Source organism: Gadus morhua, chromosome 15 (assembly GCF_902167405.1).
Source record: "Gadus morhua chromosome 15, gadMor3.0, whole genome shotgun sequence".
Classification (NCBI taxonomy): Eukaryota; Metazoa; Chordata; class Actinopteri; order Gadiformes; family Gadidae; genus Gadus; species Gadus morhua.
Genome location: NC_044062.1, coordinates 4374857 through 4395701, shown reverse-complemented (window position 1 = coordinate 4395701; position 20845 = coordinate 4374857). Strand labels below are relative to the sequence as shown.

The following is a 20845-nucleotide window of genomic DNA, read 5'->3' as shown; positions in this document are numbered from 1 at the left end:
TGCATTCATACTAAGAAACCTGTCAGTGAAGAAATGAGGGTTATGAACGGCCGTTATGCTTTACAATTTATCTTTTCGTGCTCATGTGTCATCTTAGATCAGAGTGTTTCGTCTGCCCTTCACCGAAACAGTGTCTTAAGTCTCGCTCAAACTTGCAACGCGGTGCCGGGGAAGATTTCCGATCTTCTGAGGAACACATTCTTCTTTGTATTTTTTTATTTCCACATTGAAAGAAAGACTGAAATAACAATAATACGTTTATTAAAACTGCCCAGCAAAAAAAATGCCTTTGAGGTTTTGCATGATATATTTAAATTTAGAAAACCCCATATGGGAACGATGAAAGATTAACTGTACTATTTGTGAATCCCGATGACAGATTTTATTGGCCTTGTGCTGTCCTCGATAACATTGTGGAGGGACCAAGGTGCAGACCCTCAGCATTGTGCGAGGACTCTAACCCCATCACAACAAGCCAAGCCTTTTAAGGGCATGCACCGCCAAAATAAAAGCCTTCCATTGCATCAGGTGGACAATGAATAAGCAATACATTTCCACAGAGACTACACACAGCACACTATGGCACAAATGGTATAGACTGAATTAATAGCTGAATAAAACATTTGACAAATAATCGTTGCTTCCTGTTGATGAATCGAACCTTCTGTGTACTTTAAGGGCGGGGACATGCTGTCCCATCCCATTAGCGCTGCCCAGTTTTACTACCTGGACAAGTTCCTGCTGCTGGCCTGTGGGGACTCCCTGCTCCTCTACCTCTATCACGTGGACAACACCCACGACGACATCAAGAGGTAGGTACTGGGGGGAGACCCTCCAGGGGTACAGTCTACCAAAGGACGTGAACCTCCCGGCTGGAGGCCTGATGGGCGCGCATTTATTCAGTTTGGTGTAGACAGCAGCGTCAGGGCCGGGGGGGGTAACGTCACCACAGCACCACACGGCCCCCCCGATGCACTTCAACTTGTCAGTTCTGCTCCGGTGGATGAAACGTGACGCGCGCTCAAAACACCCCTCTTCTGTTCCCGCTGGCGCGCGCCAGCCCGCCGATGACAAACAGATAGAAGTCCCAGAAAAGGATAACAGTGTTGGACGAGTAAAGACAGAAACTGTGCGGTGGCGGCAGCAGCACTGGCGGCGGTCTGCACAGCTGACAACAACGGGACCCTCAGTCCGGGGGGGCCGTTGTTTTTTTGGAAATGTGCAACCCATGTTTGTGTGGGGTCTCCTCGCGGGTGTTCAAGTTTCCCCTCCCCGCCCACACACACACCAAAAGACACGCACGGCTGATGGTGAGACTCCAGACCGCCCGGCGTCCATGACGGGGGCGACAGAGAGAAGAGCTCAAACAGAATCATACCATAAACCATTGTTGTGTATACAAGAAGGTCTGTCTGGTTTATGCGGTGCATGTCTACGACCCTAACTCCTCAGTACAAATGCCTTCCGCTAAATCCTCCATTCTTTCTGTTTTGTTGTAAACATGTTAGATACAAGCAGAGGAGCGTCATCAAGCTAGCCGCGCGCTTCAGAACAACCACGGCCACCGACATCACCGCCCTGTCCGCAATCAACGACTTCTACTCCCGTATCCTTTGCTCCCTGTAATAACTACCCCTGCTTTAATATGACGTGATTATTCGCTCTGTTTTCTCAACATTCCTAAAGCTCACTCTGAACCTCGCAGCAGTGGAAAAGCCGGTCAGCCGAGTCAAACGCATATGCGAGAGGGAGAGAGAGGGAGAGAGAGAGAGAGAGAGAGAGCAGGGGGGGGAGAGAGAGAGAGACATAGAGATAGAGAGACAGACAGAGTGAGAGAGAGAGAGGGTTGGAGAGAGAGAGGGAAAGGGGGGAGTGAAAGAGAGAGAAAGAGTGGCAGAGCAAGAGAGAGAGAGAGCGAGAGAGAGAGAGCGAGAGGGGGGAGAGAGGGAAGAGAGAGAGAGAGAGGGGGGATCGAGAGAGAGAGAGAAAGAGAGGCAGAGCGAGGGAGGGAGAGAGAGAAAGAGACAGACAGAGAGAGAGGGAGACAGAGACTGGGACAGAGAGAGAGAGGTGGAGAGAGAGAGGGAGACAGAGAATGTGACAGAGAGAGAGGGAGACAGAGACAGAGTTGCGTCCCGCCTCACTTGGGTGAGTTGGCGGCTCATCGTTCCGCTGCATGGGTGACTGGCAGACTGCAAAGCAAAAGAGAGACAGGCTCTTGAATCAACATCAGGGACTTGAGCAGGCGTTCCTGTCAACAACAGCAACCGGGGCCATCCTCTGAATTGGCTCTCATACGTTGCAGTGTCTCAGAGGTGCCATGGCTGACCCACACCTGTAAATCACAAGAGCTCCCTTTTGACGTGTGCAATGTCTCCACTTAGCTTCTTGTTAAAGGTTTACAATACAATTTATTTTCTAGTGAAATCCACCGAACCCTAAAGTCCAATAAGAGCTCTGTTTGGATAAGTAGGATCCTTTTATTACTGTGCACCACTGTGCAATGGCCAGGGTGGAAAGTACATGAAAGTATCCCTTACCAACATACTGGAAATCCCACATAAACACACACACAGTCACTTTTAACTTTCTGCTGCAGAACCTGCACACATTCCATCCTGCTCTGCTGACGAGCACACATGTGTGTTTTTCTTTCTTTTTTTTCCTATAATCATTTTTATAATAATAATACATTTACAGCCAAACCTCTTTGTCTTTGATAAGGGGAGTGAAATCCTTTTTGAGGCTTGTAACGAGGACATGTACACTGAAATGCAGCATCTCTGCTACATGCTACATGCACCACATTAAGGCCCAATCCCGTTTCTACCCCTTACCCCTTACCCCTTACCCTTACCCCTTCAAAACAAGGGGGAGGGGTAAGGGGAAGGGGTAAGGGGTAGAAATGGGATTGGCCCTAAGGTAAGGGGAAGGGGTAAGGGGTAGAAATGGGATTGGGCCTAACTTAAAAGTGCGAACTTGTTATTCTCCCCAAACAAAAATGCTTGCCCAACCGATTTTTTATTCACACAGACAAAGATTCTACATCTAATTTATTTTGGATCGGAAACTCATTAGAACTGTTCTGGAGATGATTTAAATGAGGCCACATCCCTTAGCGCCCCTCCCAGACCTGGTCTTGCAGTCCGGGGCGGACCGATCCCTCCAAGTGATGGACATGAACCAGGGCAGGGTGGCGTCCGAGTGGCCTGACGCCCACAGCAGAGCCATCCACTGCATCGCACAGAACAAGGTCAGCTCGCCACAGACGCGCTTACATGCTAAGTGCTAACATGCTAACGCAAGGATGAGGGGTTAGGGGTTAGGGTTAGATGGAGAACTGATTCCTGTTCTGCATCTGCCTCTCGGTGCTTTTTACACACTGTGTATGTTGGATCGCCAAGATGAGTGAAACCATAACACAACGATGCAGAACTGGAATCAGTCAGTATAACAATGTCTCCAGAAGGCTCGTCCCTGGTTCCAGCAGTCCAACTGTGTGCTACAGCAGAGCTTCAGGGGGGGAAGGCACAGAGCCTCGACTGGGAAGCAGAGACGGCCTTGTTTCCTTTTTCGTCACGGAGATGATCTCTCAAAGACATCTCAATTGCGCGTGTGGATGAAGCTTTCAGAGTTTCTACAGTGACCGCTCTGCACAGTATTGAGTTGATACTCTTTAAGATGCTCTTTTTAACTGTTTTCTGCTGCTGTTTTCCCCAATAGCGCACTTAGCAACAAGTGCGCCCTTTGCACTTGGCTGAAACCTGTTCCCCCAGATCTGAGCTGGTCTGCCATCAGACTGTAGATATTAGTCTAAAGTATGATTTGTGGCCTGACTGCGTTATTGCATCACAGATCATCGTGTGGTCAGTGCTTCTGAATAAACCACATTTTGACAACTATATTTAATTACACACACGTGTACTAGAAGGACTGTTTAGGGATTCTCTCTGGTTGGTCTAACATGCACAATTTTGGGTTTACTTAGTTTACACAATGTTGTTGTGTGCACAACAACAATATAGTGTTTCTTTGTCCCTATTTCATTGATTGACGTCAGTGGCCGTGTGGATTTCAGCCCGTGGCACACAGGCGATTTTGTAGAGCCCCTCAAGTGATGATCACACTTCTTTGAATGCATTTTGCTGCTGACAACGCCGTGCATTCATTTGACAAATGACACGCTATGCAAATCCTTATGTTTTCATATTGAGAAATGTCATGGCAACCTGGTTCCTCCTGTCACTGTGGGTGATGTCATCCGACTGGCAAACAGACAGCGCATAGGGCGAAGGACCTACACCCTGTGGAGGAGGAGCCGGCTTAGGGTTGGCTTTGCGTTGGGGTGTGAAACCCGTCTTCCATTCTACTCTCGAAGGACCCGCTCTCTCTCTCTCTCTTTCTCTCTCTCTCTCTCTCTCTCTCTCTCTCTCTCTCTCTCTCTCTCTCTCTCTCTCTCTCTCTCTCTCGCTCTCGCTCTCTCTTTCTCTCTCTCTTTCTCTCTCTCTTTCTCTGCCTCTTTCTTTCTCTCTCTCTCTTTCTTTCTCTCTCTCTCTCTCTCTCTCTCTCTCTCTCTCTCTCTCTCTCTCTCTCTCTCTCTCTCTCTCTCTCTCTCTCTCTCTCTCTCTCTCTCTCTCTCACGTAGAGCGAGCCTCGCATAAGGAATCCATGAGTGTTGCATAAGACCCAAAAATCTCTTCTGGCGGCCGTGAAAGTGTTGCTTTCCGCGGTTGCGAGTGAACAAGGCCATGGTAACATTGAGCTAAGGGTTTCCATGACAGCAAGAAAAAAAAAAAAAAACGGGGCTCCGTCGCCCTGAATCGTAGCGTCCCACTCAAGTGTCTAGATGTGGATTCCTGGTCGCCGCGGGATTAGGCTTGACATGAGGAGATGGTCAGGGGAGATTTCAGGTTGGACCCCGGCCCCTACTCCGAGTAATCACACATTCCTCATCGCCGGCTCTTTCGCGAGGGTTTGTGTGGTCTCTGTCGCTGCCTCTAGTTTGTGTCGGGTCTACACGTGGGCCTAATTAGAGTCTAACAACCGGACAGCGCTGGGACGTCACAGGCAGCGCAGCGAACCCCTTCAGGATCCTCGCGGAGCGCTCCAGCGTGGCACGATATGGAAATCTCATGTTTGCAGTAAATGCGTACATGGCCGGTAGAGGGGAAAAAAAGGGATGTCTGTTATTTATTTCTCCGCTTGGCTGTCAGATGGATTTCACATGGCGGCCTGCGGTGTTGATCATCACGGCAAGGACACGGCTGGCGGTCCAAGTTACTGTCTCAGCCCTCTCCGGCTTAGTCAAACAAAGGAGAGCAGCACATCCATACTACTTTATTTTACTTTTAAAAGTGCTTTTTGACGGAGGGCAAACCTTCCCCGTCACCACCGTCACGGCAGCTCAGCTCACCTCGAAGTGGATTTTCTCGATCCCTTTGAATGGATTCTGAGAATCCACAGGGTGGCTGAGAAAATAGTTTTAATTCTTCGGCCGCTCGGCTTTGGCGAGATCTATGGAATAAAATAACACAGCCGTTAAAAACGTTCCGACTCAACCTGACGTGGTGCGGGTCTAAGCACGGCTGAGCATAACGTCTAGAGATACACCTTCTGCGGGTTGCTGGTTTGAACCCCACGACCCCCCCACCCCCCACCACCACCGCCGCCACTCCCCTCCTCCCGAGGGAGAGCGATGGGTAGCCCGTCGCCAGCTCCGATCTCGCTCACGCAGCCGAGTGTGTGTAGCAACGTCATCAGCTACATGCCTGGATTACCCTGGACACACAGCACCTGGTGTGCGGGATTAAACGCCTTAGCCCCTGTGCAGTCGACCGGCCGGGATCCTCTCCCGCAGCACGGAGCTCTGCGTTCCCCAGGGGTGACTGCGCCCTGTCTCTGCCAGCTATTGAGTTGCTGACCCCCCCTGACCCCCCCCCCCCCCCCGACTCTGTAGGGGGTGTTGACTCAGCTTGGCCCGTTGGTGCGTCGGTGAAGGGGGTCCTCAACTACAGCCCCCCCACAAACCCCCCCCCCCCCTCCTTACTACACGGCTTGTGAACCGGCGTGTAACCCTCCCCTTCCCCCACCCCCATGTGCATGGGGTAGGTGGAGGTGGGGGGGGGTAAGGGTAGTGGGGGATTCGGCCTGACAAAAGTGCAAAAAAACATCAGTCTCCAAAGACGAACCCTCCCGCCACCCACATCCTGTATTTAAAGGGGATGGGGGGCCGGGGGGGTGACAGAAACAGGGAGAGCTACTGTATTCGGAGGCCGTTCCCCCCTCCACCCCCATCACCACCACAGCTTAAAGTTTGTCTCGTCCCCTCCCACGGAGGGATCACCTGCGGATCGTCAGAGCGTGTCGGGCAAATCCCTGGGAAAAAAAATAGCATCTCCCTGGAAATCCACTCTTAGACTTTTTTTATTCCACTCTCTGTGGAAATATAAACCAACCCCCGCCGCCACCACCACCACCACCACCTTCCACACACATCTCCAATCCCAAGCCACAAACTAACCTGGAGCTCGGGTGTCCTCGTCCCAGTCGAGGGCCTTGAAGCTGATACCCCTTTAGCTTTGGGTTCCCAGTTATATACTGGTTTGTTCGTCTTCATACCACCAGACACATCCTGCCCACGATCCCCTTACCTCCTCCTTCTCCTCCCGAGTAATCACCGCTCTGACACAAAATGACTTCACGAAGGCTGTTTGCTGATTATGATATCAAGTAACGAGCGCGGTGTGCTGTTTTCATTTTCTGAGAAGGCGATTTTCAGGCTGCTTTGCTTTGAGGAGGTTGCAGAGGAGTGTTTTGTTTACGGGTGTCTTGTGTCTCGTCCTCGCAGGGCTCGGCGTTCGCCACGCAGTCACCTGACTCCCACAACCTCTTCCTCACCAGCGCGGTTACTGACGGCATCAGGCTCTGGGATCTCCGCACGCACAGGTCAGTGTGCAGAGGCCGAGGAATGTTCCACACTGACGACTGGCATTAATATGAAACTCTGGAATCCTTTTAGTACTTTATTATTATTCAACAACAACACAGATTGCGATGGGGATCAACTTATTTACTTTAAAAGGGAACAAAAGCTTATAATAAATGATAAAAAAATGTGTTTTTCTTTTTAGCACCCTATTGAATATGTGGTACTTTCGACCCTTTGCCAACCACTTTTCAATTCAACAAAAATGTATGCTTTTGACTTCAAAAATCCTCAACCAAGTTATTTTTTATTAATTTATTTCCTGCCCAAAATATTACTATATGTTCATGAGGTTCACATTCCAGAGGATTGGGGGGGTGGGGGGGGATGTTCCTTCTGAACATCTGCGCAGAGAATGTTATTTTTACCACTGGTGAGCAGGTATCCATACAGCCCGGATGATTAAAACAGGGCCTTAAAGAATCCTAAATGTTCTTTTTGGCCCAGTAAAAAAGACATTATTAAGTCCCTCATTCTTTCATGTCTGAGGCTGGTTCACCGTTCACCTCTTCACTCCAGCGGCTGTCAAACCCCCATTTCACTCTGATAAATATTTGTGCCTGGTTTCCAGGTCGACTCCTGGCCTCGCGAGCTGTCGTCTCTGATACTCTCCGTCCAGACACAACTCATAAGAAGGGGAAATAGAGGAACTCTCCTCGGTTTCAAACCGACTTTATCTTTCTCCCCTTCAACGTTCTCCTCTTCACCGTGTCTTTATCAAACCGCTAACCAGAGCGCAACAGCCCTTTTTCCACGAGTCGTGCGGTCAAACGGGGACGGCCGAGAGAGCCTTAAGACTTTTTTTTTTTCTCCCTTCCTTTGCTCCCTATGGAATCAGACGCTTGGTCAAAAGGTCTTGCCTGGCATAAGTTCTGCCCGGAAATGGCTGATTAAAGCACAGGGGTTTGCCATTGGCCGATGGTATCTGCTATTGGAATGTTTGTTTATGGTCATTGGCTGGTCACCTCAACAACTACGTTTTCCTACGGCGCTGGCAAACAAATATGAGTCCATGCCCTGCTCTCCCCATGCGCTTCTTTAATTTAGCATTCACTGAGTTTAAACATGTTTAAACTGAACATTTTCCTACTGCTCTGTATCTGGGTGTTCCATTAAGATCCTCTCATTAAATCATGTATGTTTTAAAGTATAATAGCCAAAGTAAGAAAGCTACCATGTGTTAGCCAAAGCTACTGGAGCTTGTGGTTTGTAGCATTCGTGAGATGCCTGTGAAGGGGGCTGGGGTTTATTTGGGCTGTATCTCTCCATCATATCATAAGGTCTGCTGAATATTCAGGAGAACAAGGCCGTGCTGGTGAGGTAGAGTAGGTACGTTCTCCACAAGAGAACCGCTAGACTTACCACTATCTAGTCTTCTTGGATTTCACTTAATGAGTTCATACATTGTATCTAACAAAATATACTTCTACTAATACCTCATATGAATGATGACTACGAGAACGAGACTAGCCTTTTTCTTTTCTTATAGTGTCTCTACTTTACTTTGGTATTCATTGTATTATTATGTATACTTGAAAACAAGTATCGTACTTTCTGATCCACAACATTTCTAGAAAGGCTATCGTGACTATTTACTTCAAGGCCGGCAGTTCAAATAAATATTAAATGCAGTTGGCCACACGCAGTCACAAATCCTGAGCTGTCAGTTAGGTTCCTCAGAAAGTCCAATGCCTGAGGCTAAGTTTATTATGGCAACAGACAAAAACAACCCGTCGAGAAGAGTAAGAATCCGTTCAGGAGACCCAGAACTAGAAAACCATCTGAGAAGTGGCTTCGCTGAAGCTAACCGGAGATCTGTGTTGTGAAAGACCTAGTCATTGCAATATCCGATCGTTTTCCTTCAGCAGTTACCTTCTCACCTTTGGTTTGACATGTGGGCTTCTGTCATTGCAATATCCGATAGTTTTCTTTCAGCAGTTACCTTCTCACCTTTTGTTTGACAGTTGGGCTTCTGGCTTGTATTGATCAAAATACAGGCCTGCTGATCTGTTATCAACTGATTTGATCTTAAAATAAAACGTTTAGTTTTGGCTTCCATGGAAACAAGGTTATCATTGACAACAGCTGTGTGTGGACATTCTGACTTTTCTAAGATATGCATTGTGTAACAATACAACAATGTGCAAACAGATCACATGTTATTTTTAGTAATTATATTATATTTTGAAAAACAATACTTCGACGTTGAAGCAAACGTTTTTTTAACGTTTTTTTAAATCTGCCAACAAACGTTTAAATTTGAGACTTTTTGACCACATCTCTGTACAACTTGACTCCAATCATTTGTTGTTTTACGCTGTCCCCCTCTTACCACAGTAACTAAAGCTTACAGGGATGATGAAATGTCTTTCATCGTGTTGCATGTCGAGGGCCAATGACGTACGTCGGGAAACGGTGGGTACACAAAACAGGCCGCAAGAGAGGTCAATGTGTTGCTTGTTTCTGCATCAACTATTACATTAGCTTCCAGGAAATGGGAGGGTATTTAAATGTCGTTTTGTTCATCCCTGGTCTTAGCTAGTGGTAATTGTGTTATTGTAATGAAGTGCAGACGGACCTGGCTTGAAGGAAAAAAAAACGGTTGCCTTTAACCAAGTCAAACTCCTAAGAGCCTCAAAATTGGCCTGGCAGGCAGAGTGGAACCTTTCGACAAACAGAGAGCCTCTACCAATACAAATACCCAGAGAAGTCTCCCATTATCGCCTACAAAATGAGCACGCTCACTTAGCAGGACTATTCTCGGTTTGAGGCTTCGAACAAAGGGTAACACATTGGGTTTTTTCTATTGAAAACACCAGAAAGGTAAGTTGCTTTCTGCTCCACAAACAACGAGATTAATGGAGTTCCCATTAATCGGCTGGATCTCCCAGTCCACTTGGGAGAAGGAGAGTTTCAAGAGCCCCGTTCACCGCAGGTTTGACCCGTTGCGTGTTTTGTATTTTCTCCAGCGAGCTGTGCGCCTGCAGATCTCATTGTGTGCGGGGTTGTCACCCCCCCATGCGTTACCCTGTGATGTGTCAGGCCTCTGAAAGCAAGACGTCCTGCGATAATGTATTTATCCACGTGAAACCCTGTGGTGACTCGACAGTTTCTCTTGAGTTTCTCATGAGTAAAATAACATATTGCCTGTGGCTTCCTAAGTTCCCTGTGAAGTCTGTGATAGCAATGAATACATTGAAGGAAATCCTCATCACAATGTCTTCTTGGCTTCCTACGTTGCACAACATCATTCAGCTTGGTCTGAATGGGGGCCGAAATGGAGGAGAGGTCGCCGTTGTTAATAAAAACATTGCTTGTTTCTCCAATCGGTACCGTTCCCACTTAGTTCTAATTTAAACTTCAGGGCGTTAATGTAAATCAAGTAGTAAAAACAGGATTCAAATCTGCCAACAGTTGATTGTTTTAGCCCTGGCTGTAGGGCACGGCTCGTGAAAAGCCTTCAGCCCCCCGATAAGCGAAAGGGCTCCTGCTTAATGGGACGGGCCCCCTCACTGCAGTCTGGGTTACTCATCAGACAAATGCCAGATATAAGTCATTACTCTCTCACCGAGCCATGGAGATGTTAGTAGGCCCTAGTCTGTCTCTCTCTCTCTCTCTCTCTCTCTCTCTCTCTCTCTCTCTCTCTCTCTCTCTCTCTCTTTCTCTCTCTCTCTCTCTTTCTCGCTCTCTCGCTCTCTCTCGCTCTCCCCCCCCCCTCTCTCTCTCTCTCTCTCTCTCTCTCTCTCTCTCTCTCTTTCTCTCTCATATCCATAGACAGCCACAGAAGCCACATTCTTACCAAGAAGAGAGAATGGCTATCTTGTCCTGCTAACTTTGCGTTGGTAGGTTGTGCTTGTTATGGTAGCCGAATGACACCAAGTTACTATTATTCTTCCTTTTTTGTTAATTCAATGCTTGAATTAATCTGTGGAAATCAATCAGCTGGCCTTCATTAACACCATGAGTACTGCTCCGACAATCAGATTTTGCCTCTGCATTTTTCAAGTTACCAAGAGATACGCTATTCTCTGCTGGAGGCCTAAGTACACTTCTAACATCTCGTGACTTTTGAGTGTTATTGTACTACTACAATAACACTTTGACCTAGCCGGTTCCGTCTAAATCACTTCTTGCCGTGAGCTTTTCATTTATTTTGGTGGTGATGTTTTTCTTTTTCGTCTCTAAATCACCTGGGGGTGACCTACTTACGGGGTTCCGGCTGAAATGAGACTAGCACATGAGGCTGGGAGACATATATATAGAGTTTCCTCTCTAATTCTCTCTCTCTCTCTCTCTCTCTCTCTCTCTCTCTCTCTCTCTCTCTCTCTCTCTCTCTCTCTTTCTCTCTCTCTCTCTCTCTCTCTCTCTCTCTGTCTCTCTCTCTCCCCCTCCCTCACGAGAGCCCTTCAGCCTAGCGTCCCCGCGGCAACAGGAGGGTAGCTATTTCATGCCACTGGAGGAATGAGAACGGAAGCTGGTCACAGCAGGGGGGGGGTGGGGGGAGAACAGGGCAGGGGGGGAGAGAGGGGGAGAGGGGAGGGAGCTGGCTGACTCCCGCTCCGCCGTTTACTGCGCTGGGCTTCCTGCCCCCCAGTAGCCCTGGGTGTGTGTACCTTTCTGAACTGGGGGAAGACCATAGTTGGCATTCCAAGGGCTGCTGGGCGGTGGCCCTTCTGTGGGCTCTGTGACCGGCCCTTCGTGGGGGGGACGGGGGCTCTGGGAGGGGGGCATCCGGTCGATGGGTTTCCCTACACCACCGACACCAGCTCCGGCACCCCCACCACCACCAACATGGTGGTCTACACCATGTTCACTTTCAGATATTAAAATATATTTATTTGCGTTCTTGACACCCACACAGATTGTTCATCAAACACATCTTGGGGATGCAAGGGTTCAGTGTGACGCTGTGAATGAATTAGGATTTATTGTATAACGTGACATATTTGCATCTATCCTCAAGCAAACTGCACAAAAAAACTAAACCATCACAAGTCGTCAAACCGTTGAGTTAGCATGCAGCACCTGTGTTTTCTTTCCTTCTGAAAAGTGTTTGAAGAGTGTTTGGCCGCCTGAGAGAGTAGTCGGGCATCCGTCCACAAACAGGGATAATTAGAGACCGGCCTTTGGGGGAAAGTCCTGCATTTCCCCAGAGTCAGTGAGTTCAGGCCAGCCATTCCTCATTCCTTTGGGGAAATCCAGCCCTCTGAGAAGCGGTGCTAAAGTCAACAAGCTTTCACTTGATACATTCACATCACATTCTCTCTCTTATCTATTCAACTCATTCAGCATACGCTTTTATCCAAAGCGAGGTTTTATTGGCGAATCAGGGGGTTGAACCAAGTTCCGTTTTGGCCGGGAGTCAAACATGCTAGCCGTTGATTACACTATCCTCTTAAACGCGTGTGTTTTTCCGCCTGTCATGATTTTTTTTTCTTTTGTCCTTTGTCGTCTCACCCAGGTGTGTCCGTCGCTATGAGAACCACTTCAACCGCTGCCACGCCTGCGACTCGGCGATGTCACCGTGCGGGCGATTCATCGCTTCTGGATCCGAGGACAACTGTGTAAGTCGTGATGCAGTTTCTTCTCTCGGTACACGTCCTCTAATTTAACAGTAAGGGCGGGCCCGAAACTATGCATGGGCATTGGGCAGGGGTGTTTATATTCAAACTGCCCCCCCCCCCCCCCTCCCCCTAGGCACAGGGCAAAGTGCACGTTCGTTTCAAAGCCTTCGGCTGATTGTGTTGAAAGCATAGGTCAAAAAGCCTCTCCCCTTGTAGCCAAACTTTAACATAAAAATAATCTCACCGTTTTTTCGATTCAGCCAATAATAAAATGACATACCAAAGTAAGAGGTTTTACGAAATTCTGGTTGTATTGGCCAAACAAAAAATGGAGACAAAGCCAACTAAGGGTGTCAATTGCACTGACCAGATATTTCTCTGTTTGCAGTCAGTCATGTCATTTGTTCATGGTTAATTACCAGTTAGCGTGCCCTGCTCTCTGCTTCTGGAGAGTCTCGGTGTGGGAGATTTGCAAAATGACATTGTTGTTCTGATTTAAGGCTGCACATGGCATTTTGTTTCGTGAGTCTTCTCATACCTTCTAACACTTAATCTCCTGCTGTTCATAATTATTTCAAACTCAGCTGCCTGGTTGCAAGGCGTGTGTGTGTGTGTGTGTGTGTGTGTGTGTGTGTGTGTGTGTGTGTGTGTGTGTGTGTGTGTGTGTGTGTGTGTGTGTGTGTGTGTGTCTGTGTGTGTGTGTGTGTGTGTGTGTGTGTGTGTGTGTTTGTGTGTGTGTTTGTGTGTGTGTTAGCCCTTCATCAAAATCTCTCTCTCTCTCTCTCTCTCTCTCTCTCTCTCTCTCTCTCTCTCTCTCTCTCTCTCTCTCTCTCTCTCTCTCTCTCTCTCTCCCCCGTTCTCTTCCACTGTCATCTGCTACCTTAATGCACCATTTCCTGTGTTAGCCCTTCATCAAAATCTCTCTCCCTCTCTCTCTCGCCCCGTCCTCTCCCACTGTCATCTGCTACCTTAATGCACCATTTCCTTATCAAAATACCTAGTAACCACTCCAATCAGCAGGCAGCACAGCCCCACACACTAGCCCCACTGTGCAAGCACCAATACAACCCTGGCTCCTTCCTCAGCCCCTGGCCTGAACCACGGTGGGCCTTCCACGCCTTGATATTTGGCCTTCCCTGAGTGTTTCGTCGGCACAACGGCATGGGCAGTTTAACCTGAGCTTGTGCGGAGGGAGACCATGGACAGAGTACTGGACAGAGTTAGACGCGGTGCTCGGTTTCCCGTACCGCAGATGCGGCGCGATAAACGATAGACCCCTTTTTTTACAGGCACAGGTGTTTCGAATCTGCATTAGAGAAGAAAAAGGGGAATTCAACAAACACGCTTCGAGCCAGTACCATTGGAAGAGTTCAGCCGCCCGGCCGAGGCTAATCGCATGGCAGCAACTGGGGACACTATTTGTTACTGGAAATGATAGGCTTATAGGCTAATGCACATATTAGATCTCCACGCTTGCCAATGGGGCTTTACAAAATAAGATTTCCCCCAAATTCTTCATAAATAAATCATTTCAATTCCCCGTTTGAGGTTTTGTAGAAAGGCTGGAAATGTATTTAAAGTAGCTCCGATTTCTCAGGAGGGGGAGCCTCAAGACCCCCACATGTGGACCCCTCTGAGTGCTCCAGCTAGACCGTTAAGTAGACCCCCCACCCCCCCACCCTCCAAGCAGAGCAGGCTAATTTCAGGCCCAAGTAAAGGTGATATTTTTAGTTGTAGTAATTGGTTCACTTTGGGATTTACAGCACACGTGTTGTTTCGTGTATAATCCATTTTCATATTTTTCAAACATCCATACCATATTTTCCAAACATCCAAACCTTCTGGCGTCCATTTTTTCTATTTGACACCTTTGTGTTTTGCACGAGGCATCCTTCAGAGACCACAGACAATAAAGCATTGTCCTTGCACTTTGTGCCGTGGCCTTTCATCGCCTGGTTGAAACAGACTTGAGGGTGGGGGGGAATGTGCTAAATGTGCACATAACACAGTTTATGTCCTGGCAAGGACTTCAAGCATAGCTTGGACATCGTTATGACATCTATATCCTCTGGAACTTCTGAAGGCAACCCAGGCTTTACTAGGCCTTTAACAGGCACACCTGTCGGTGATGAATTTGTTGCTCATAGCAGTGGCTTCTCGCTGCACAATGAGACTTATAAAACTGAAGGTCCATTTGGGAACACAGTTTATAGGAATTTACTTTTCTTTCTTTTCATTATTTTCTTCTTTTCATGAAACTTCATGCAGTCGATTTGGACTGAACTGCAGATCCAAGCCACCCGGATGCTTCATATACCTTCTTTCATCAGTTTAAGGATACATAAAAACATAGATCACATGTCTATTATAGATAGGAACATATATATACAAAGTCTTTCTCACCACTACAGAAGATGAAGAATTGCACCAATAATGGTGTTGATATGCAAACTTGTACTGCACTGAATTTTCACAACCTGATAACATAAATACAAAACCAGGTTGTTTTCCCTCTTCCTGTCAAGACAGGAAGACAGTTTCTACACGGTAAATTGAGCTGTAGCACAATGGATCGATGCTGTCCATTGGATTCAAACAGTGGACAGCATCGATCCATTCATAAAAACATACATGATATTATGTGGCCGGATAAGAAGACATAACACGGGCAGTGGCAGCGCCCTACTCCAAGGCGCATGTCCACCACCAGGCCGCAGTTACATCACTGGCACAGGCTAGGCTGTATAATTTTACTAGACTTTGTGGTCGTGGAATGGCAACATGAACTTTCAATGTAATACTTTTCCATATTCTACCATGTATTGCGAACATAGATCGCTGACCTCATCGAGGGTCTCATGTCCAAATGTCAATAGTACAGCCGCCTGGTATTTTACTTCCCAGGGCTTTGCCTCGATGCATTTCATATAGTTGACTGCCCCCCCCCCCCCCCCCCCCCCCCCCCCTCTTAACCCCCCTTGCCGCTATGCCTGGAAGCCCTGCCTGGCCACAGCCATCTCGAGAAATGTACATTTCCTGGTGGTCTGTGCCCACGATCCTCATTGAAACAGATGATTGGTATGACTTAGCTTTCAGAATCCACTCTCAGCGCATGATTACCAGCATGCCGCAATGGAGTTAAAAAGGGTCACGAAAAAAATGCTGGAGTGAGTGATTCATTAGGAATAAATCATCTGGTTTCACCACCAAAGGAAATTATATTTCTTCCTGTTGATATCTTGTAATGTTGTCTATACAACTAGGAACAAATCCCAACCACTTATCTGATTGGATTAAAGTTCAACTCCAGTCAAAACCGGCCTTATGTTCGAACCATAGCAAACATTTGTGTAGGGCAGGTTGTTATAGTCAACCTATCCTACATAGTCTCCAAAACATGTAATTTAAATTTGTCATGTTTATTCTGGTCTGTGATTATAGACAATGAATGTTGCTTTGTGGCGCACTTTCCATTTCCTTCGCAACTTATCAATCCCAGCAGCAGGAGCAGCTCATTCGGGCTTCCATTACAAACTGTTGAATCATGTACTTTGTTTGACTGGGGAAAAGTGTGTCACGTAAGGGACTTCAAAATAAAAGCATGCTTGATCAATTTGGTTTTTCCCATCGTTTTGACTCAGACCATGTTCGGCACGTTGTAAATCCAACATGGATCTTGGCCTCCTTGATAAAGTAAAACATTTGATGATATTCTTGCTCAGGAAAAACATGGGTGTTTTGAGTTTTTCGTTTAGTGCTTTAAGGGTGACTGCTGGCCTTTTACAGGTTTACTCGTGTGACAATAAAGTCTCGGGTGGAGGCCAACTTCCTCCACTAGCTTATGGCTTCATCATCACTCCTTAGCCATCCATCATGTCTTCATAAAGAATTTCCAAAGTCACAAAGCTTTACTGCCCGCTGGCCCCTCACAGTGTATAGTCACTGACTCACGCAACAGATGCCCTGCTGAAATACTGCCGGACCATTAGACCGTTAAATGAGCTATCTCAACCTGGCCGTGTATGCAAAGGATACATGGATTTTCCACGGCCAATTATTCAAATGCTCTTTGAACAAATGATAAATACGTCCTCTTGAGGTGTTTGAAGGGACACTAACGTGAAGGTTGAATCAGAACATTTAATCGTAGTATATCAGCGTAAAGGGCTGATTATGGTCCCACGTTCACACAACGCAAGGAGGTTACGGACCCCTTACGTCCTTGCGGACCCTCCTTGTGTCCACCGCGGCTAAAATTTTTTTTTAACCTTCCGTCAAAGGCGACACAGCAGCAAGGGCTGTGATTGGTCCGCTTACCAAAACCTGACGCAGAACCATAAAGGTTCACGGCTGCGTCGAAGCGTCTGAGCGGTCTTTGCGTTGCGTGAACGTCAAACCATAATCAGCCCTTTAGTCTCTGAACCTTATGATGGTGGTCTTAAATGTCAGCCTCTGCTTAATTTGACACTTAATGAATGCAGCTCTATGTGCAGACGTATGTGTCAAACAAATCCAAATGATTCAGCAAATCGATAAGGGGGTGGGTGGGGGAGGGGGGTTGTTGTACAATCTCAAGGCGGTCGGGTCAAAGGAATGAAAAGCTCCTTTGGAGGAGTGATGAGCCTGTTGCTGAAGCTGCCCCTCATTCGCCACAGCTCATCATGAAGAGGATGAGACGGCTTCTCACAGGAGGGCCTTGACCTTCCTCCTCCTCCTCTTCCTCTCAAGCACCCCATCAAGGTCCTGGCTCAGAGCCCCACAGCAGTGCTGGCCTTCCTCCCCAGCTTTAAGCCCACAGCCCCCTCCCCCTCCCCAGGCCCCGATCAGAGTCTTCCTCAGGATGGTTATAGGGGCAACGATCGGAGAGGGATTCAGCAGCGCTCAGCAAAGACATTGTTTTTTTTCGTTTTGAGCCAACGTTCGGAAAATGATGAATTCAGATCCTCCAGTAGTGCTCAGTACGCACCGTGCCGAGGCCTCTTAAGTAGCATCGGGTGAATCCTAATGGGAGTGGAAAGCCTGAGAGCAGCAGAAGCTCTATCACACTCACCTCCCGCTCGACGCGAGGACAGCGCCCCAGCCTGACTCAAAGATCTCCGTTTGGACCGGGACCTTTTTGTTCCGACGAAACATCCACATTGATGCACAACTGCCTAATTGCTTTTCCATGCCGTCCCCTATACTCGCCTTTCAAAGCCTTTCGGAGCAGCGTCTCCCTCTTCACTCCCCGCCCCCAGCCCCCCCCCTCATGGTACGTGTGTTCGGTGAGAGCAGCGGAATAACATATGATCGTTGCTGCCGCGGCCGCCGCTGTCGGTTATTAATTTGCGGGAACTCAGGGCGGCCAATGGAGGCGACCGGGCTGTTGGACGGCTCCAGCGCTTCTTGGAATCCGATAATGTGCACGGTAGTGAGCGAGCCAGTCTTTATTTGTTGCTGCCCTGAGATTTCCTTCGGCCAAACACATTTTGTACTTGTCTCCACTCTCCATATTTCACTAAACAATCATGGAAAAGAAACGTGCACGGTCTAAAAATGCACCCTGGACCATTTGACACCAAACTATGTCCCAGGACCGATCTTTGATGAGTGGAAACGCACTGCAACGTTATCCTGTTATAGATTGGGGTTATTATCACAGCATGCTTTAGGTGTGCACGTGTGTGTAAGCACGTACTATTGAAATATGTATTCACAGTAATGGTTTCTATAAGGTCAAGGAAGTCCGTCTTATTTGTATCGCCCTTTAATAAAGTTGTTCTAGAAGGTTCACAGGCCATATTTTCCGGCACCCCTTATTTCTAATGCCCTCTAAATTGCATGGAGTAAAGAGTAGGTCTGTGCTAGGTACTGTAATAGGTAGTGTGGTAGGAAGAGAGCTAGGTATTGAGCTATTAAGTGAGCTAGGTAGTGTGTAGGTAGTGTGCTAGGCAGTGAGGTAGGGAGTGAGCCTGGCAGTGATCTAGGTATTGCGCTAGGTAGTGTGCTAGGCACCGTGCTAGGTAGTGTGCTAGGCACCGTGCTAGGTAGTGAGCTAGGCACCGTGCTAGGTAGTGAGCTGGAAAGCGCGCTGGAGAGCATGCGCCCAACCTCTCCAGGAGGTATAATGAGGAACAGCTGCAGGAATCTGATGAGTCGTCGTCTGGTAGCAGACATCCCCGTCTGGACTTATCTGTGCTCATGTCAATGGGGGAGAGGGGGGGGGGGGGGAGGGGGAGAGAGAGAGAGAGAGAGAGAGAGAGAGAGAGAGAGAGAGAGAGAGAGAGAGAGAGAGAGAGAGAGAGAGAGGGAGAGAGGGAGAGAGAGAGAGAGACGTCCAAACCTAGTCCAATTCAACCTGTGACTGATAAAGTATTATTAAACTACAGAGCGCTGAAGTGCCTCTCCAGATCTGACATATTGTTCGGTTTATGTAGCCTTTGATTGAGTGCCATTCATGTGTACATTAGTGTGTTTTACTGCGGTCTTTATCTCCAGGCCTACATATATGACCTCCGCAGCAACAGGTTCCTCCACAAGCTCCACAGAGACTCTGACACCGTTCTGCGTGTGGCCTTCAACCCCGCCACACCTGAGGTGAGGACTGTCCCACACTCTATACGCATGCTACCACACTAAGCTCGACATCTTTCTGCATGAGCCTCTTGTAAATATAGAATCTCTCCCTATCTCTGTATATATCTACATCCAACTATATCTGTCTGGCTCCATCCATTCTATCTATTCCAAATCTATCGATCTCTATCCGTCTTTATCTGCGTCACACTTTATCTATGTATTCATATCCATATCAAGCTACACCAAGCTGTGTCTATCTCTTTATATCCATCTCTATCTATCTATATCTAGCTTAAGGGTTACGTACTTTAAAGTACCTAGTCAGCCTTTTGAAGCACTTAATGGAAAGTGTGAAGCGTTTACTTTAACACATACACAGATCTTTATTGCAATTGAGCAGTTTTCATAAAGGTATTTATTTTCCATTAGTTTTGACTTGGTGTGGTTTGGTTAAATTCATTCGTAAAACTCTTATCTGGTGTCCAAATGTTGGCAATACAGCCGACACTTAAGCCCAGATAAAAAAACTATTCGCTTTTTGTTTTGGAATTCAATGAATCTCACATGAATCTCCAAAAGCACATTTGGCTTTTGATGGCCTCAGTAAAATAAATTCTGGCTAGCGAACATCATCTCCGTCGGGCATTGTTGACATGCCGGACCTTGTAGCTAGTCTGGAGCATGCCAGGACGGCTTGACAGCTGGAAGATGAGGAGTGGGGATAACCGGTCTCCGTTTAAGGCCAGGGTCACCGAGGTCATGAAGGCTGAAGAGGTTGAGAGTGTGAATCAACCCCCTGCCTTTAGACCTAGTGTAGAAGGCCATCACCCCTTTGGTTGTGATTGAGTGACTATGTACGCATGCCCTGTTCGATTTAGTCTTGTCCTGATTGAGTGATCTTTGAAGAATTTAATAATTTAGATTTTCTTGGGTAAAGTCAGAATGAAGGTTTACTGGGAGGTACAACAAAGTATGCATCACATTCCACCTGCATTGCTAATCTAAATGTCTAGTCTTTCTGGGTGCAGGACAACAGATTAGTGGTGTTATCATGCGATGCATGGCATCACATCAAACAATTTGCAAAAATAGCATACCTGATTAACGTTCATTGTGCAATGTTTGAGACACATTATGCAAGCAGGGCTTCCCGATCGGTGACTTCCTGGTTGTGTGTCAGTGTGGCATTAATGGGAGAGTGACAGCCCAAGGTGGAGGTCAAACAGGGTTGGCTCGCTGTTATTTTTCCCCAAGGGTAAGGTCAACATCGCTGTGTGTGTGTGTGTGTGTGTGTGTGTGTGTGTGTGTGTGTGTGTGTGTGTGTGTGTGTGTGTGTGTGTGTGTGTGTGTGTGTGTGTGTGTGTGTGTGTGTGTGTGTGTGTGTGCATGAGAGAGTGTGTGTGTTTGTGAGAGAATGTGTTTGTGTGTGTGAGAAAATTTGTGTGTTTGTGTGTGTCTGTGTACGTGTAGGTGTAGGTGTGCTTTGTGTGTGGTTAGGACAAAAAGCTGTAATTTATTGTACAAGAAGCCAATTTATTGTGGCTTATCTTTGCAGTTGTTATGTTTAAGAAAACATTTAGATATGTAGTACAACAGCAGATATATCTTGTAATCTGTTTTTCTCAACAGTATTCTACGAGCACAATGGAGCTACTCATGTGTTAAGTGTGAAATAGAGCGTTGGCAAACAAAACCACGGAACAGTCATATTGATTTATATTGAGATTAACAAATTACC

At 47.3% G+C, this 20845-nt stretch overlaps 1 protein-coding gene across 1 annotated transcript in view; it reads left to right on the top strand.

Annotated features, from left to right (window-relative positions):
• wdr27 (WD repeat domain 27) overlaps window positions 1–20845 on the top strand; it is a 46217-nt gene that overhangs the window by 14383 nt on the left and 10989 nt on the right. The window contains exons 18-23 of the mRNA XM_030378557.1: window positions 679–812; window positions 1509–1606; window positions 3132–3253; window positions 6848–6945; window positions 12447–12549; window positions 19027–19125. Coding sequence (XP_030234417.1) covers window positions 679–812; window positions 1509–1606; window positions 3132–3253; window positions 6848–6945; window positions 12447–12549; window positions 19027–19125 — 654 coding nt within the window. The remainder of the gene's footprint in view (window positions 1–678; window positions 813–1508; window positions 1607–3131; window positions 3254–6847; window positions 6946–12446; window positions 12550–19026; window positions 19126–20845) is intronic.